Genomic DNA, 20875 nt, shown 5'->3' on the forward strand with positions numbered 1-20875 from the left:
TCTAGGCCTACATAACAACAACAAGAACAACAGCAATTCGAGGGTCTTCCTAAAAACAAGAGCATCTTCCAATATTGCCTAACAATAACAACTGTCTACAGCTATCTAAAAATAAGAGCAGCTGTCCACAGCATCAACAACACTAGAGAGCTGCATAACAACAACAACAACATCATCATCATCATTGTTTAATGTTTGTTTTCCCTGCTGGCATGGGTTGGACAGTTTTACCGATGGCCAGCTGGGAAGCTGTCCAGACTCTGGTTGACTGTTTTGTAATGGTTTCTACAGCTGGATGCCCTTCGTAATGCCAACCGTTTTACAGAGTGTGCTGAGTGCTTTGTACATGTCATCAGCACAGGTGCGTTTATGCAGCAAGTGCATTTTACACGGCACCGGCATGTAAAATGCACTGGAACAAGTTGCTAAATCTGACTACATCTTTTGCATTCCTCTGTGGACATTTTAACCCTTTCATCATCATCATCATCATTGTTTAACATCCTCCTTCCATGCTGGCATGGGTTGGCCGGTTTGACAGGAGCTAACCAGGTGGGAGCCTGCGCCATGCTTCTGAGTGAGTTTTGGTATGGTTTTGATGGTTGGATGCCCTTCTAAACACCAGCCACTCCACAGAGTGAGATGAGTGCTTTTTATGTGGCACCCACACAGGCATGGTTAGTTTCGGAATGGTTTTTACAGCTGGATGCTCTTCCAAATGCCAACCACTTTACACTGTAGACTGGGTGCTTTTTAAGTGGCACCTGCACTGGTGGGGGGGGGGTCACCATCAATTGTAATGTTTATTTATTCAGATCGTTTTGAATTAGTCATGCATTATCTTGTGGTTTTGAGATTTCCATGATTTGTTTAGTCATTCTAGAATGACGTTGTATGTTAGATGTACGAGGCCAAAGTTTGCCTGTTTGAACATAAAACAGGTAGAGTATTTGGGTTAGATATGGCAGGTTTAAATGCTATTGGTCTCCTTATATATCCTCATATAAACCTGTAATAACTGACACAGTCTTTGCATTGCTAGTTGCCCCAAATAGCACCTCTGTGTACAGCCTGGTTTGTTAACGCACTCTTTGTGCAACTTGTACCAACAACTATGAACTGACTTTATTAATGTATTCCCCTTATAACTGAGGACATTTGTATTTAATCATTCATCCACATCACCATGTCATTTTAAATATATTACACTAGTCTTTCCTCTATTAACCTTTTTGTTACCAACCTGGCCAAAACTGGCTCTGGCTCTCTAGTATAAATGTCTTGTTTTCATAAGTTCTGAATTAAAATCTTCCACCAAACCTTAGTCAAAATTTATGCTCCTAACACTAGCTTAATGATAACTATGTTATCTTACTAAATTCTTTGTTATATTTAAAATTAATTGAAAGAAACATAGAGCATCTCAAAATGAATACAAGTAACGAAAGAGTTAAATATCATTCTAAATAATGAAAATAAAAATAAAGTAAATCACCAAGGTATTGAAGGACTTGGCTTCTTTAAATCTCAATGGCCTGTTATTAAATAATGTACAGCTAAGGAGGTTATATTTTATAACTGCAACATATGTAGGGTGAGGGGAAAGATTTTGACAGATGGGACAGTATGAGGTTTCAGCAAGCATTGTTGAACTTATAACCCTATGTTGTCACAAAATATCTTTCCTTATCTTATTGATAAAATAATATAAAGAGACATCAGCCTCAGCTTCTTGCAACACATTCTTTTTTGTATTATTGTTCTTTTTACTCCTTTTAAAAAAATTTTTGTTTTTTTATATAACTCAGTGGCCTATAATTATATAATAAAAATTAGAGGAGGAAGATATTACCAGGGCCTTCCAGACTATGAAGGAGTGGTTAGTTAGGTCTTAAAAATATTTGCTCTCGGGATTCATGTGTTAAAATATGCATTAAATGTAACAAAAAAAAAAAAAAATAGGTGCAGGAGTGGCTGTATGGTAAGTAGCTTGTTTACCAACCACACGGTTCCGGGTTCAGTCCCACTGCGTGGGAAACCAGCCCTTTGAGCCAGGCGTGGCTTGAGAAGGAACAAACAAATATATATATATATAATATATATATATATATATATATATACACACATATATAGATTCAGATGAATATGGTACTTAGGTTGAGGCACCAGAATTTAGTACGGTATTATCCATACAATTTCAAAGTAAGGTGATTAAAATCAAAATAAGCAACAAGGATATCCAGAGGTAATGCAGTACGATCATTTCACGCAACTTCATTTAATTGAACAATGCAATCATTACATCAATTTAAAATGTAGAGCAATCTTCAGCTGCCCAAAGACATAGAATTTAATTAAATTAGAACAGATGGACACATTAGTATAATTATACCTAAAATCTCCAAGAAGTTAAGGAGATAGACAAAGGACATGTCTCTACTTCAGCATAGAAGTTGCTAAAATTATCAAGAAGACTCTGTCTGTCACTGATATTTTGTCTTTATGCGGTCAGTTTTAATTTATAGACTAGTTTATCAAATCCCTTGTATATCTAAAGCTGAGAGAACAGAGGGCAATATCTATTAGGGGTAGGGTTGAGAGAGTAGACAGGCATTCTAGTTGGTATAGTCATAAAAAAATCAAGATTTATTAAAAGCAATATCATGAGGTTTAGTAAGGAAACCTTAAAACAAGATGTTGGCTGATAATTAAGGGGAGTCGCCCAGTAGCAGACTAGTGATAATGAAACAGGGGAAGTCTTATCATATGGTACTATAGTTAAATATTTTAAACAATGTTGCTATGTATACAGTTAAAGTTTAGGGTTATTCAAAGGATTATTAAGAAGAATGTTATAACAGAAGGATGGAAATTTATGAATACATTTGAGTATCTACCAAACTTCTTACCACAATAGAGGGAGGAAAAGAAATTATCCAGAAATAGTTTAATATTTATACATATTGTATACTTAAATACTAACTCATCAGATGGTATCTGTGAATATTGATTAATTGGTATATCCTGGTATTAATAAAAGAGTATTGGGGTAAATGAACATGCTAATTATATATTAATAAAATTTTAATCTAAGCAGTTTTTTTATAAGTAGTGAATATACCAGTATAGTCTTATATAAGCTAAGTATGAATTTATAGAGATACAAAAATTATATTAATTTTATAAATAAATAAAGGCTGATTATAAAATAATAAAGAAATGAAATAAAATAATCAAGTAGGGCAGAACACCAAAGAAAAGGAAATAAAATGGCTTAATTACTAATACTATGGTAAAGTATATGTAGCTTGTTAACACCAATAGAGAAGATTTTTAGAAAAAGTATAATAATTAAAAATATATTAGACTAAAAATTATATATGTTTACTTATTTAGCTAATATCAATAAAAGACAGATGTTTGGTATCGGCTAAAGGAATATTTAAGTTATGGAGCAATCATATTTTACACTAATCTTTTTTTATAATTAAGGGTTATATTATAGGTTTAAGAAGTTACTATTGTTACTCCCTACATAATATCTATAGTTTCTTAGAAGGGTTGTTTAGTTGTGTAGAAGGGTTATTTATATAAAGGCCCTTATAGATACTAAGATTAGGAGGGTAGAGCCATTTAAGAAAGAGATAAATCAAGTAATTTATAAAAATCATTTCAAACAATATTGTTTTATTGTATAAAGTTATAATTTAGGCTAATCAGGAAGATTATTGAGAATGAAATTTTAACAAAAAGATAAAACTTCTTTGAATATTTTGGGTATATACCAATTTTTTTTAACCACAATAAAGGGAGGAAAAGAAAAATTGCAAAGAAATAGTTTAATATTTATTTATTTATTACTTATCTAAATATTAACTTATTATATGGTTTCTATGGAGATTGATCGATTGGAGTTAACTGGTATTTAATAAGGGAGCAACTTATAGGTGCAGGAGTGGCTGTGTGGTAAGTAGCTTGTTTACCAACCACATGGTTCCAGGTTCAGTCCCACTGCATGGCACCTTGGGCAAGTGTCTTCTACTATAGCCTCGGGCCGACCAAAGCCTTGTGAGTGGATTTGGTAGATGGAAACTGAAAGAAGCCCGTCGTATATATGTATATATATATATGTGTCTGTGTGTGTTTGTATGTCTGTGTTTGTCCCCCTAGCATTGCTTGACAACCGATGCTGGTGTGTTTACGTCCCCGTTACTTAGCGGTTCGGCAAAAGAGACCGATAGAATAAGTACTGGGCTTACAAAAGAATAAGTCCCGGGGTCGAGTTGCTCGATTAAAGGCGGTGCTCCAGCATGGCCGCAGTCAAATGACTGAAACAAGTAAAAGAGTAAAAGAGTAAAAGAGAGAGAGAGAGAGTAACTGAGGTTAAAGAACATGTCAACTATATACTGATTTAATTAAATCTATGTTGAGTTGTACAGATACCGGTATTACCTTATATAAGCTGAGTACGAATTAATAGGGGTACAAGGATTAGATTTATTTAAGGCTACTAAAAATAATAATAATAACAATAATAAAATGAACAGTTAGGGTAGAGCATCATGTAGTTGACATGTATCTGTACAACTTAAAATAGATTTAATTAGATCAGTATATAGTTAACATGTTCTTTAGCCTCAGTTGCTCCCTTATTAAATACCAATTAAATCCATTTGATCAATCTCCATAGAAACCATATAATAAGTTAATAGCTAGATAATTAATAAGTAAATAAATATTAAACTATTTCTTTACAATTTTTCTTTATTATTGTACAGATACCAGTATTACCTTATATAAGCTGAGTACGAATTAATAGGGGTACAAGGATTAGATTTATTTAAGGCTACTAAAAATAATAATAATAACAATAATAAAATGAACAGTTAGGGTAGAGCATCAAGGAAAAGAAATAAAACAGCCTAATCACTAAAAACCATAATAAAATATCCATACCTTTTTAACTCCAATAGCAAGTATTTATAGAAAATGTACAATAATTTATGAGCTAAAAATTGCTAATTAACTTATTTAGCTCACTATAATCAGGATTAACATTCACCTACATAGCTCCCAACCCTGACCTGCAACTCCCGAAAACCTACTAGGTGGGTCCTGCCTCTCAAGGACTGTAGTCTACAGAGCCACTCTCACACCATCCAATGGCATCACAAGGCACTGCTTAGGCATGACAGCCAATGATTTCAAGGGAAGATACAAACAACACATGCACTCACTCACATGCATGGATAGAGATAATTCTACTTCCTCTGGAAGCTCTGTAACCTCCAGAATGAAATGCTCAGCATTGAATGGACCATTGTCAACAGGACACCATCCTATTTATCTGGTACCTGCAATTGCCAGCTTTGCCCCCATGAAAGACTGCTCATCATCCATCAACCTGCAGCATCTATCAACAGGAAATATGAATTGTCCTATTGCTGTCACCAGAGATATGCCCACTTGGAGAACTTGAAACCACTGGCTATCAACAATCCAGACATACGACCTTAACATTGGCTGCTTCCCTGCACTGGCTGCTCCACAACCAAGTGCAGGGTTACCAACCACCGACCACCAGTGCCTGCATAGTCTGACCCCCACAGCCTTGTGCATCCCTGCAAACCCCTGATTTCATCTCCACATAAGGGGTATGCACACATACAGATATATAAACACACATACAAGCATCTACATGCATGCACCCTACTCACATATGCCTGCACACTTACCCCCATATATATATTCCCACACACACCTACACACATGCACATTTGTATACACACATACATGCACATACACACATGTATGCAGATATATATGCACACACACTCACTGCACACATACATGCAGACATACCCACAAGCATCTCAAACTTTTGTTGTTTTTTTATTCCTTATATTCTGTATCCTCATAATGTTTTTTTATTTTTCACGTTTTATCTTTATTACATATCTTATGATGTTTCATATTGTATTCATTTTATTATTCTAGTTCATCTGGTTTTATTGCCCATGAGTTGTCAATCTCTTAGCCTTATGCAAAGATAGAGTCAATGTAGCAAAGACCAAAGTTATAGTAAGTAGGAAGGTGAACTCATCACACACCCCCTCAGGTAGGTAGCCCTGCTCGATCTGTAGAAAAGGTCAAGGTAGAAACTCCATAAGATGTACCCACCGTAAGCTATGGACGCATAAGAGGTGCAACAATATCAAAGGAAAATTAACCGAGAAGATGGCTTTCATGTGCGGCAGATGCAGAGGGGCAATAGACACCACAGATACTCAGAAAACAGATTCCATCACACTCCAAGGGGAGAAACTAGAGTAGTTGATAGTTTCCGCTACATAGGTGACCAAGTTAGTAGTGGGGGTGGATGTTCAGAGAGTGTTACCACTAGAATACGAATAGCCTGGGCAAAGTTAAAGAAAGCTTCTACCCCTACTGGTGACAAAGGGTCTCTCACTCAGAGTGAAAGGTAGATTGTACGATGCATGTGTGCAAACTACCATGCTTCACGGCAGTGAAACATGGGCTGTGACTGCAGACGACATCCGTAGGCTTGAAAGAAATGAAGCTAGCATGATCCACTGGATGTGTATTGTCAGTGTGCACACACGACAGAATGTAAGCGCCCTGAGAGAAATGCTGGGCATAAGAAGAGAGACGTTTGCGCTGGTATGGTCATGTACTACAGATGAATGAGGAGAGATGTGTGAAGAAGTGCCACTCCCAAACAGTTGAAGGAATCTGGGGTAGAGGTAGACCCAGGAAGACATGGGATGAAGTGGTCAAGTATGACCTTAAACGTTGGGCCTCACAGAGACAATGAAATAAGTCATGTAAATGAAACAGAGTGGAGGCACAATGGCCCAGTGGTTTCGATTCCCAGACTGGGCGCTGTGTTTGTTTATTGAGCGAAAACACCTAGAGCCTCAAGAGGCTCTGGCAGGGGGTGGTGGCGACCCCTGTTGTACTCCTTCACCCCAACTTTCTCTCACTCTTTCTTCCTGTTTCTTGAGTAACGCTGCGATGGACTGGCCTCTCGTCCAGCTGGGGGGAACACATACGCCATAGAAACTTCCAGAGGTACCTAACAACAACAAGATATGCTGTGACTGCGAAGACCTGACAAATAACATAAATTCATGGCCGTTTCCTGCACCAGTAAATAACGTGAGTTCCACATTATATATCAGCAGTTTGATAAACCACCATCACTTCCTTATATGGTATGTTCAGAGGTTTGCTAATGTTCTACAGCATGAGGATCAGAGGTGTGAAGTGTTCAGAATTGCAAAGCAGTGTATTGGCGAGAATAGAGATGTGGTGGGTGAGAAATGTGTGCAAATGGATAATGGTATGCTTGTACTTAGTGACTCAGAGATGAAAGACGCGTAGAGGTGCCATTATGAAAGGTTATTAAATGTAGAAAATGAATGGGAGAAGGAGTGTCTTTCAAATATCAAACCAATTGCGGAACCAGCCAGCAGAGTTGATAGCAGTATAATGGAGAATGCAATTAAGGACATGCTGACAGGGAAAGCCTCTAGACCATCGGGTATCACTGCTGAGATGATTAAAATATCTGACGGTGTGGGATACAGCCCAGTTGTGCTTTTTATGTGCCACCGGCACAGGTATCACAACTACAATTTCCATTTGATTTTTATTTGATGTTGATGTGTTTGACTCAATAGGTCTCCTCAAGCACAGCAGGCTGTCCTGCGATCCAAGGTACTTTGGATGGGCTGGGGCTGCAATGTGAACCTGGTGCAGGAAACAGCCATGGACTCACGTTATATGTCGGGTCTTCGCAGTCACAACATATCTCTTTAAGAAATCCACTTTAAGAAATCCACTGATGACCTTCACAACTCTGATCCATCAAATCCATTCAAACAATCCAAACCCATAACTTAGATCTACAGTAAGAGAACAAGCATCCTTCTGCCATCAGTCAACATCAGATTTTTCACCATCACCCACTGTACTATCATCCATTCATTGATGTTTCTCAAACACCTCTTTCATGTCCAAATCATGCCTCTTTGAAATTTATTACAATCTAAGAAGAGAAGAAGAAACATAGCCATATACTTACGTAATGAGAAATGATGCAAAAATCTCAGCTGCAGTAAGTATGGGAAGTATCCGCAACATACTTTTCTTTCGTGGAGCCTTTTGGATATGGAAGTAAAAAAAAATTATGCAATTTAATGAATATTAATAAAATAAAAGAATTTTCAAGAATTTCAAATTATAATATAAGGAAACATATTGGGAATATGGTTCAACAAATAGTATTTTAGAATGTCTAATGGAATTAAAAATTATTTTTATGCATTTGTGTACATTTAAACTAATTAAATATTATTTTACAGAATAAGGGAATTAAAATTTCTTTGATTAAAACCCTTTCTAACATGGAAGTATCCAAAGAGCATTTGAGGCACATAATGCTTTATGAATACAAAAAAAAGGAAACTTTGCAGTCGAAGCGACTTGAAACATACACTCATTTTATGGGAAAGAATGCTTGAATGAAAGAACTTGCAGAAGATGGCTTGAAAAAATTCAGAAGTGGAGATTTCAGCCTTGAAGATGAAGATCAAACAGGATGACCAGTTGAGTTTAATGATAAGCTCCTTGAGGTATTACTTGAAGAAAATCCTGCATTATTAGTTGAAGAATTGGCAATAAAGCTTAGTTCAAACCATACAACAGTTCATCATCATCTTCAACAACTTGAAAAGGTTCCTAAACTTGGAAAATGGGTTCCTCATGAATTGTCCGAAAGCAACTGCAAATCTCAAGTTGACATCTGCTCTTCTCTCCATTCTCGTGTACTCATTTCCCCCTTTTTGGATAGACTTGTGACAGGTGACAAAAAATGGATCTTCTATCGAAATGTTAAATGTCGTAAACCATGGCTTAGTAAAAGGGAAAAAGCTCAACCACAACCGAGAAGGGAACTTCATGGAAAAAAGGTTCTTCTCTCTATCTGGTGGGATTGCAAAGGAGTAATTCACTTTGACTTGTTACCACATAATGCAACAATCAATGCTCAAGTCTACTGTCAGCAATTAGAGTGTTTGAACCAAGTGTTGAAGAAGGAAAGACCTGCTTTAGTGAATCAAAAAGGAGTGATTTTTCATCAGGACTATGCTTGACACTACACTACACTGCAAAGATCACATTACAGAAGATTGAAGAGCTTGGTTGGGAAAGAATTCCTCATCAACCTTATTCTCCCAATCTTGCTCCTTCAGAATACCGTTTGTTTCATAGTTTACAGAATCATTTGGGGGACATAATTTTCGCAAGCCAGGAGGAGGTCAAAACTGACAGTTCAGAATTCTTCGCTCTGAAACCAAAAGCGTTTTACATTGATGGGATTAAAAAGCTTGTAAATAGGTGGAAGGAAGTCATAGATAATCAGGGAAAGTACATTGATGATTAAATTTCAATCAAATATAACATTTGATCACTTGTTTTCTTTATTAAAATTTCGGACAGAACTTATAGGATGACCTGATATATATATATATATATATATATGTTCTCTAGCTGACGTACCTGATAGTTCCTGGGAAAGTGTGGCTTATGCATTAGTTTTGTTCTAATAATTGTTTTGCTAATCCAATAACAAGAATACAAATTATGTAGTCCGTAAAACAGTTTCTGTGCATTTACATAGAATACCGAACCATCTAACTCAGGATCCTGTTTTTAGGAATTCCCAATAAGTTATGAATACCAAAATTGTGAAGTCAGTTATGTAATAACATGAAAATAGCTACCCTATAGTAAGAATTCAAATAAAGAAACCTTGAAAAGGGCTTTAATGTGTTCCCAGAGTATATAGAACATAGGGGGAAATAGTAATAAGGTATGTATACCAAAAGTGTGAAGCATGTTAAGTAATAACAGGCTAATCAGATATGAAATAATAACAATTCAATGTAAATAACTCTGAAAAGGGCTTTTGTGCATTCCCAGAGAATATTACTATAAGGGGCACAAGTGTTGGTATATTCGTGAATAAGTCACTAACTAAAATAAGTGGATCTATTGTTTAGGAAAATACTATTTACTTGTAGAAGGGTTGCACTGGATAAATTGCGAAAATAACTTTAACAGTTCAAATACTAAGAAGTAAGCATACTCAATTTCATTTTTACCAAATAAATTAGGAAAATGAATGGGTTATTTCCCTTGGCACATTTAAGGATCCCTTCCAGGGGCGAATGGGTTCTTTCCCTTGGATTCTAAAATAAAATATATTAGAAATATAAAAGGATCCCTTCGAGGGGCCCTTTTATCGACTTTTCAACAATCTGAGCATGCCATGAGGTTACCAGACATGAGTTCTACTCACATGTCAAGTTTCATCAAAATCCATAAAACGATGTAGGAGTTAGCTAACAACTCCACAAACACACCCACAGACAGAAATTCCCACATAAGTAGATATCTATCTATCTACCTACCTATCTGTCTATCTATCTATCTATCTATCTACCTACCTGTCTGTCTATATCTATCTATCTATCTATCTATCTATATCTATCTATCTATCTATCTATCTATATCTATCTATATCTATCTATCTATCTATCCATCCATCCATCCATCCATCCATCTCTATCTATCTATCTATCTATCTATCTATCTATCTATCTATCTATCTATCTATCTATCTATCTATCTATCTATCTATCTATCTATCTATCTTTCTTTCTATCTATCTATCTATCTATCTATCTATCTATCTATCTATCTATCTCTATCTATCTATCTATCTATCTATCTATACATTTCAAAATGTGACCCCGTGTGTACCGTCGGCGATTTTTTTTTCCTCTGTCTTCCCTTCTCTAGATCTTTCCTTCTCCTATGTTTCCGACGAAGAGCTCCGCTCGAAACGTTAAACCCTCCTTCTTCCCTTCCTTCCTGAGCGTCCAATAATACTATATTTGTTCCACGTCCTCGCGTTGTTGTGTTTTTTTGTGCTTTCTTGTTTGGATTAACTATGTATACGTATAGTAAATCCCCCAAAAAGAAGAACAAACAGAAAAAAACGATGCAAGGACGTGGTACGTGTAAAGTATTAGCAGATGCTCAGGGAAGGATACAAAGATCTTTTAATTTTTTATTTTATTTCTGTATACATACACACACACACACACACAAATACATGCATCTGTGCACACACATGAACGCACATATACCTCCCACACATACACCCACATACATACACCCACATACATGCACATACACATGCATACATGCACATACATGCCACACACACATGCACGTATGTGTATGTGTGTTTGTGTGTCTATGAGCATGTGTATATGTGAGTGTGTGCGTAGGGTTGTGTTATGTGGCGGTATATATTTCTTCCTGTGTGCATGCATGTGTGTGTGTACATGTATGCATGTGTGTGTATGTGAGTGTGTGTGTATGTATGTGCATGTATGTGTGTGTGTACATGTATGCATGTGTGTGCATGTGAGTGTGTGTGTATGTGCATGCATGTAGTGTGTGTGTACATGTATGCAGTGTGTGTATGTGAGGTGTGTGTATGTCCATGCATGTGTGTGTTACATGTATGCATGTGTGTGTATGTGAGTGTGTGTGTATGTCCATGCATGTGTGTGTGTACATGTATGCATGTGTGTGTATGTGAGTGTGTGTGTATGTGCATGCATGTGGTGTGTGTACATGTATGCATGTGTGTGCATGTGTGTGTGTGTATGTGCATGCATGTGTGTGTGTACATGTATGCATGTGTGTGTATGTGAGTGTGTGTATGTGCATGCATGTGTGTGTGTACATGTATGCATGTGTGTGTATGTGAGTGTGTGTGTATGTGCATGCATGTGTGTGTGTACATGTATGCATGTGAGTGTGTGTGTATGTGCATGCATGTGTGTGTGTACATGTATGCATGTGTGTGCATGTGAGTGTGTGTGTATGTGCATGCATGTGTGTGTGTACATGTATACATGTGTGTGTATGTGAGTGTGTGTGTATGTGCATGCATGTGTGTGTGTACATGTATGCATGTGTGTATGTGAGTGTGTGTGTATGTGCATGCATGTGTGTGTACATGTATGCATGTGTGTGCATGTGAGTGTGTGTGTATGTGCATGCATGTGTTGTGTACATGTATGCATGTGTGTGCATGTGAGTGTGTGTGTATGTGCATGCATGTGTGTGTGTAACATGTATGCATGTGTGTGCATGTGAGTGTGTGTGTATGTGCATGCATGTGTGTGTGTACATGTATACATGTGTGTGTATGTGAGTGTGTGTGTATGTGCATGCATGTGTGTGTGTACATGTATGCATGTGTGTGTATGTGAGTGTGTGTGTATGTGCATGCATGTGTGTGTGTACATGTATGCATGTGTGTGCATGTGAGTGTGTGTGTATGTGCATGCATGTGTGTGTGTACATGTATGCATGTGTGTGCATGTGTGTGTGTGTATGTGCATGCATGTGTGTGTACATGTATGCATGTGTGTGTATGTGAGTGTGTGTGTATGTGCATGCATGTGTGTGTGTACATGTATGCATGTGTGTGTATGTGAGTGTGTGTGTATGTGCATGCATGTGTGTGTGTACATGTATGCATGTGTGTGCATGTGAGTGTGTGTGTATGTGCATGCATGTGTGTGTGTACATGTATGCATGTGTGTGCATGTGTGTGTGTATGTGCATGCATGTGTGTGTACATGTATGCATGTGTGTGTATGTGATGTGTGTGTATGTGCATGCATGTGTGTGTGTACATGTATGCATGTGTGTGCATTGTGTGTGTGTGGTATGTGCATGCATGTGTGTGTGTACATGTATGCATGTGTGTGTATGTGTGTGTGTGTGTGTGTATGTGCATGCATGTGTGTGTTACATGTATGCATGTGTGTTATGTGAGTGTGTGTGTATGTGCATGCATGTGTGTGTGTACATGTATGCATTGTGTGTGTGTATGTGCATGCATGTGTGTGGTACATGTATGCATGTGTGTGCATGTGAGTGTGTGTGTATGTGCATGCTGTGTGTGTGTACATGTATGCATGTGTGTGTATGTGAGTGTGTGTGTATGTGCATGCATGTGTGTGTGTACATGTATGCATGTGTGTGCATGTGAGTGTGTGTGTATGTGCATGCATGTGTGTGTGTACATGTATGCATGTGTGTGTATGTGAGTGTGTGTGTATGTGCATGCATGTGTGTGTGTACATGTATGCATGTGTGTGTATGTGAGTGTGTGTGTATGTGCATGCATGTGTGTGTGTACATGTATGCATGTGTGTGCATGTGAGTGTGTGTGTATTGCATGCATGTGTGTGTGTACATGTATGCATGTGTGTGCATGTGTGTGTGTGTGTTGTGCATGCATGTGTGTGTGTACATGTATGCATGTGTGTATGTGAGTGTGTGTGTATGTGCATGCATGTGTGTGTGTACATGTATGCATGTGTGTGCATGTGTGTGTGTATGTATGTGCATGCATGTGTGTGTGTACATGTATGCATGTGTGTGCATGTGTGTGTGTGTATGTATGTGCATGTATGTGTGCTGTGTGTATGTGTGTGGGAGGTATATGTGCATTCATGTGCGTGCGCGGGTGCATGTATTTTTGCGTGTGTGTGTGTGTGTGTGTGTTGTGTGTGTGTGTGTATGTGCGTGAGTGTATGCGTGCGTGTATACAGAAATAAAATAAAATATAATAAAATAAGATGGATAAATAAAGAAAAAGGGAAAATGGGACAAGATGTAAAAAAAATTACAAAAATTAACAGATACAAGATAAAAAATATAAGATAAAGTAATAAAATTAAAGCGATATCTGTATGTATGTATATATATATATATATATATATGAGTGACAGTGTGGTAAGAAGCTTGCTTACCAACCACACGGTTCCGGGTTCAGTCCCACTGCGTGGCACCTCAGGCTAGTGTCTTCTGCTGTAGTCTCGGGCCGACCAAAACCTTGTGAGTGGATTTGGTAGACAAAAACTGAAAGAAGCCTGTTGTGTGTGTATATATATATATATATGTATGTGTGTGTGTGTGTGTGTGTGTGTGTGTGTGTGTGTGTGTGTATATGTTTGTGTGTCTGTCCCACCCCCAACATCACTTGACAACTGATGCTGGTGTGTTTATGTCCCCATAACTTAGTGGTTCGGCAAAAGGGACCAATATTAGGCTTATAAAGAATAAGTCTTGGGGTCGATTTGCTCGACTAAAGGCGGTGCTCCAGCATGGCCACAGCCAAATGACTGAAACAAGTAAAATAGTAAAGAGTATATATATGTATATCTATCTATATATATATATAGTGTTAATATATTATATATAGTATTAATAAAATATGGATATATATAGGTGTGTGGGTATAATATATATATATATATATATCACGTGATCACGTGACCGACCAGTCCATCAGATGTTGTTACACATTGCTGGTCACAATGCGTTCGCATTGTTTTAGCCTTCGAATGACGCCACCCCGCTGGCTAAGCGAGCAGGCCAATATATATATATATTAATATATATATATATATATATATATATATATATATATATTATATATATATATATATATATATATATATATATATATATATATATATATATATTATATAATTTGTATATATGTATATGTATATGTGTGTGTATCTGTGCATGTATATACAGATATTTACATACGATGGGCGTACATTTAGTTCCTGTCTACCAAATTCACTCACTGGGACCATAGTAGAAGACACTCGCCCAATGTGTTGTGCATTGGGATTGAACTTGAAACCATGAGCTTTCGAAATGATCTCTTTAACCACACAGCCATGCCTGCATATTACACCAGAACTGTGATGAACTGTTTGAAGATATTGTCACTATGAAGGTTTGAAAAATTGAATTTTAGATCCATTTTCAATCAGTGACAAACCAAAAATGTGATTCAAAGGAAAACTGATAGAATTAAAGATTAATAAAGAGATTAAACTGCAAACAGTTGAACTGAAGAATTAAAAATGCAGTATTCTTTTATTGAGGAAGATGTGAAAGAATTTCTATGGCTGTGTGAGAAGTACCTTGCTTACCAACCACATGGTTCCGGGTTCAGTCCCACTGCATGGCACCTTGGGCAAGTGTCTTCTACTATAGCCTCGGGCCGACCAAAGCCTTGTGAGAGGATTTGGTAGATGGAAACTGAAAGAAGCCCCTGGTATGTGTGTGTGTGTGTGTGTTTGTGTATGCTGGTGTGTCTACATCCCTGTAAACTTAGCAGTTCGACAAAAGAGACTGTTAGAATAAGTACTAGGCTTGCTAAGAATTAATTCCCGGGGTCAATTCGTCTGACTAAAAGTGGTGCTCCAGCATGGCCGCAGTCAAATAATTGAGACAAGTAAAAGAATAGATGAATATTACAAACTGAAACTGTTTCAAACACTTTGGAACAATTGAAATTCGGATTATACAATATTAAATTTAATGAAAGAAAAAATGTAATTTAATTTTCACTTACTTTACGGCAGGGCAGCATATTGACGGAAGATTCTTAAATGGGTGGAAGTCTGAAAAGTTAGGGACACATATACATACAATTTGATCTAGACAATTATTGGTGTTATGTATACAGTCTAAACAGGAAATTATTTCTGGTTAATGTAAGCAGCACAGTGGAGTGTGTGAGTGCATGCAAGTGTGTGCAAGTGTGTGCACATGTGTATGTGTGTGTGTCTGTGCGTGTGTGTGTGTGTGCACATGTGTATGTGTGTGTGTGTCTGTGCATGTGTGTGTATGTGTGAGAGCGCGAAACATTTAACACACAGTTGCTGTATAATCAGAAACCACTGCTAATATTTGATATGTCACAGTTTACATGGAGCAACAAGATTGTAACATCTAATGGCTAGATATGTGTGTGTATGGGAAGGAATAGATATTTGTCATTGTGACAAACAACAAATGATGTATGCTTAAATATTATTTTAACCATAAAAAGGCATACATAACACAGTATACATATGTGTGTGTGAATGTATATATATATGTGTATGTGTGTGTGTGTGTGTATATATATATACACACACATATATATGGACATATATATGTGTGTGTGTGTGTACATACACATATATATATATATGTATATATATATATATATATATACATACACACACACACATATATATGGACATATATATGTATATATATATATATATATATATATATATACATATATTCTCAAATAATCTTTGCACTTGTGATTTTTTAATGTTTTTACCCCCATACCTTCGTGGGTTATTTTGAGTAAACACTATCTGAGAGAAATTTTCTTTAAGTATTAGAAATGGCTAAAAAATCTTTTTTTGGCTGCTATTTCTAATGAGTTCAGTATGTGGCAAAGTAATTTATTTTACTAAGCCCTTTTATACAATGTAATATTTTGAATTCGCCTTAAATGGTCCCTTTACATACTGAATACTTGGTGAAATTGATTAATAACTAATTAATTTTACCCTCAATTGTTGAAATATATATATATATATAATATATATATATATATATACATACACATACACACATATATGTATATATGGACATATATATGTATATATGTGTGTGTATATATATATATATATATATATATGGACATCATCATCATTATCATCATCGTTGAATGTCCGTTTTCCATGCTAGCATGAATTGGACGGTTCGACTGTGGTCTGGGAAGCCAGGAGGCTGCACCAGGCTGCAGTCTGATATGGCAGCGTTCCTACAGCTGGATGCCCTTCCTAACGCTGACCACTCTGTCCTCTGCAGTCACAGCCCATGTTTCACTGCCGTGAATCATGGCAGTTCACACACATGCATCGTACAATCTACCTTTCACTCTGAGCGAGAGACCCTTTGTCACAAGTAGGGGTAGAAGCTTTCTTTAACTTTGCCCAGGCTATTCTTATTCTAGTGGTAACACTCTCTGAGCATCCACCCCCACTACTAACTTGGTCACCTAGGTAGTGGAAACTATCAACTACGTCTATTTTCTTCCCCTGGAGTGTGATGGAATCTGTTTTCTGAGTATCTGTGGTGTCTATTGCCCCTCTGATTCTGTTGCACATGAAAGCTATCTTCTCGGTTAATTTTCCTTTGATGTTGCTGCACCTCTTTTGTGTCCATAGCTTACACTTGGTACATCTTATGGAGTTTCTACTTACACCTTTTCTACAGATAGAGCAGGGACGCCTACCTGAAGGGGTGTGTGGTGAGTTTGCCTTCCTACTTACTAGAACTTTGGTCTTAGCTACATTGGCTCTATGGCCTTTTGATTCTAAACCTTGCTTCCACACCCGAAAATTCTTTTCTAGTTCCGGTAGTGATTCTGCTATGAAAGCTGGTCATCAGCATAGAGGAGCTATGCATCTTGAATTCCTCTGTTATTGCCTGGAGGATTATGATGAATAAAAGGGGACTGAGGGCTGAACCTTGGTGGACCCCTACTTCTACCCGGAATTCTTCACTACACACATTGCCAATCCAAACCTTACTAATGGCCTCTCTGTATAGGGCCTGTACAGCCCTTATTAACCATTCGTCAATCTCCAGTTTCCGCATTGCCCACCAGATAAGGGATCGGGGGACCCTGTCAAAGGCTTTCTCTAAGTCCACAAAAGCTAAGTATAGGGCTTTATCTTTAGCTAGGTATTTCTCCTGCAGTTGTTGAACCATGAATATGGCATCAGTGGTACTTCTAACCAGCATAAAACCAAACTGCATCGCATCTAAGCAGATTCTCTCCCGAATGACATGGGCTATGACCCTCTCTGTGACCTTCATCACTTGATCCAGCAGTTTGATACCCATGTAGTTATTTCTATCTAGAGCATCACATTTACCCTAGTAGCAGTTGACTATGGTGATGTTTATGTAGATTTATCATTAGTCTTAGAAGTTTACCATTCCACTCAATTCAAAGAGAATATTCTTAGTTTAGAGATATTCATTGAATTTAAATTTTTTGGTTCTTGTTTTCACAGTTCTTATTCTAATAATTTTTATTATTATATAGAATGTAATGTGTTTATTTGAATTGTTTAAACGTAAATTTTCTTGCATGAAGGTATCTTAGAGCATGTTCTTGTCTTGTGTAGATTAAATTTAGAAGTGAAGATTTGGTACATTTCCTCTATGCAAAAGTCACATTTTTACTCCCTATTCCATAGAGTTTAGCCTTGCTAATAATATCCCAGCCAATTGAATACATTTTGTTACTATCTTTCAGTGACCAAATTAATTTACTAAGGTTAGTATGATTTTTCTTTTCTCTAAACGTGAAAGAATTTTCATGGCTAGCTATTCTTTGTTTAATAAAAGGTGAGCTGGCACCTATATAGAAATACTCTTTTTCTTCTGATGTAACTTTGCACTTGTAAACCATATTTTTAATTTTACATTCAAAGTTTAAAGGAAATTGTCTATTCCTTGTGCAATCACAGTTATTAGCTCTTCTAATTCCATTATTATTTTCTATGTTGGTTTCATTAAGGGTAATCTATAACTTATTTTGCCTATTTTCCAGATTATTTCTTCTATTTTTACTGATGACATTCTGGTTAGTGCTCTTTCTAGCATTCTTGTCTTCCCTTTCTAGCCTCATGTCTGAGTTAGTTATGGTTGATTTCCTTTGATTAATACTTCTGCTATATCTATTTCTCATACCCATAGCTTGGTTAATTATATCAACATACTATTTATTTCTAATCCACTATTTATATTCGAGTTACTATCATCAGTATTCACATGGAAACTACTTAACTTACATTGTGTGTTGCTATAATTTGTGCAAGGTTTCAGCTATGAAAGCCTAAATTTATGCCTATTAAAAATATTTAAAATATTAGCTATTTTTTGCAAAATACTTTTCCATTGAAGAGTAGAACAATTTAGGAATGTTGGAAAGGATTGGCTTTCTGAAAGGAATTATATATAACTCATCATTACTAGAGATAATTTTACTAAAAAAGTTTGTGGTATGGTAGCCAGCAGTTTTAGTTAAGCACTTATTAAAAGTGTTTAACCTATTTCCCTGGTTTTTATATTTGGTCCTCTTGTTATTACAATCGTTAATTATTTGTGTAGTTCCATTGGACTGGTTCTCATAGTAGTTAACTCATTTATCTGGGTGTTTCAATTAATATCTAGGTTTCTTTTCACCTTATGTAGCCCTAATTCTTTAAAATCACTACTAATCATCATATTAGTTGGTATCCATGGTTATTTTCTAAGTGTTCAGAATTCCTAGCCTTATCTTTTCCCTTAGTCCTTAGCTGGCTATTATTTGTTTTTTTTTTCGCCTGTTGTCTAGTATACTGCGCTAATTGTTTTAATTGTCCTTCTCACTAATTTTTTTTATTTTATCGCTTTTGCTGTAGAATTTTAATTTTTCCCTATCTCCTGCTTCTCCAGTGCTAAATTATAAAAATTATAAAAATCCTTGTTTAACTTGAAAATTTCTTGGTTCGCTTGGTTAGAAATACGGGTAGAAGCTTTTTCCTTCTTTTCTTTTTAGTTTCAGTCTGAGGACTGCAGCCATGCTGGGGGTACCACTGTTTGCTTTGCTACACTTTCACTGAAGCTCCTCTGATAAGTGGTATTTAGTAAAAGGCGGCGAGCTGGCAGAATCAGTAGCACGCTGGGTGAAATGCTGAGCAGTATTTCGTCTACCGCTATGTTCTGAGTTCAAATTCCACCGAGGTCCACTTCAGGGTCGATTAAATAAGTACCAGTTACGCTCTGGGGTTGAATTAACGACTTAACCCACTTGTCTGTCCTTGTTTGTCCTCTCTATGTTTAGCCCCTTGTGGGTAGTAAAGAAATAGGTATTTCATCTGTCGCTACGTTCTGAGTTCAAATTCCACCGAGGTCCACTTCGGGGTCGATTAAATAAGTACCAGTTACGCTCTGGGGTTGAATTAACGACTTAACCCACTTGTCTGTCCTTGTTTGTCCTCTCTATGTTTAGCCCCTTGTGGGTAGTAAAGAAATAGGTATTTCGTAAATGAAGGAATCTGATGTTGTTGACCTTAGTTATGTCTCTAGCCTTAAGGTAGGTTCATCCAAAACTCTTGACAGAAGAAGATCCAGTTTTGTTTTAAAAACGCCTGCATCCATGCCAGGCAGGTTTCTCAGGCTTTGTGGTGGGAAATTGAATAGCTGTGGGCCTTTGAAAAACCCAAGCTGTTGCAGTATCTGGTCTTGCATCCTGATGGCAATGTTGTTGGGATTTTTGGTTCTATGCAGTGGCACCCCATCCTACTGTTTGTGTAACTGACAATGCTAAAGTTTGGTACAAGCCTTCTAGGATTTTCCAGGTGTATATTACTCCGTATCTTTCCCACCTTTGTTCTAAAGAGTAGAATCTTAACTCTTTCAATCCCTCCCGGTAGTTGGTATGTCTCATTGAGCCAATCTTCTTTGTGTAGTTTTGCTTGATGACAATAGAAAAAAGATGGTATAGGCATATACCAGAAAAAGTCTCTGAAAATGACAATGCAACCTTTCTTTGGAACATGCCAATGCACACAGGTATAAGAGATCAAGGTTGATAAGCCAGATATTGTTGTCAAGGACCACCAAGAAAAAGAAATCCCTTCTAATTAACATATCAGTCCCAACAGATAATAATGTATCTCTGAAAGAAACGGAAAAACTTTTGGAAAACAAAGTTCTGGAAACAGATAACTTGAATGTGGGGCCTGAAGGCAGAAATAATACCTATAATACTAGGTTTGGTTAAAAAAACATACAGACAAATACATACCCAAAACACCAGGATTTATGA

General features: G+C 36.9%; 1 protein-coding gene across 4 annotated transcripts in view; it reads right to left on the reverse strand.

Annotated features, from left to right (window-relative positions):
- Positions 1-20875, reverse strand: part of LOC115224426 (DNA damage-regulated autophagy modulator protein 2-like) — a 61765-nt gene that overhangs the window by 30637 nt on the left and 10253 nt on the right. For all 4 annotated transcript variants that reach the window (XM_036513272.1, XM_029795325.2, XM_029795326.2 and 1 more), the window contains exons 2-3: positions 15557-15605; positions 8108-8184 (exon numbers count right to left, since the gene is read on the reverse strand). In XM_036513272.1, coding sequence (XP_036369165.1) covers positions 8108-8184; positions 15557-15574 — 95 coding nt within the window. In that variant the 5' untranslated portion in view covers positions 15575-15605. The remainder of the gene's footprint in view (positions 1-8107; positions 8185-15556; positions 15606-20875) is intronic.

This window comes from Octopus sinensis, linkage group LG25, assembly GCF_006345805.1.
Source record: "Octopus sinensis linkage group LG25, ASM634580v1, whole genome shotgun sequence".
Lineage (NCBI taxonomy): Eukaryota > Metazoa > Mollusca > Cephalopoda > Octopoda > Octopodidae > Octopus > Octopus sinensis.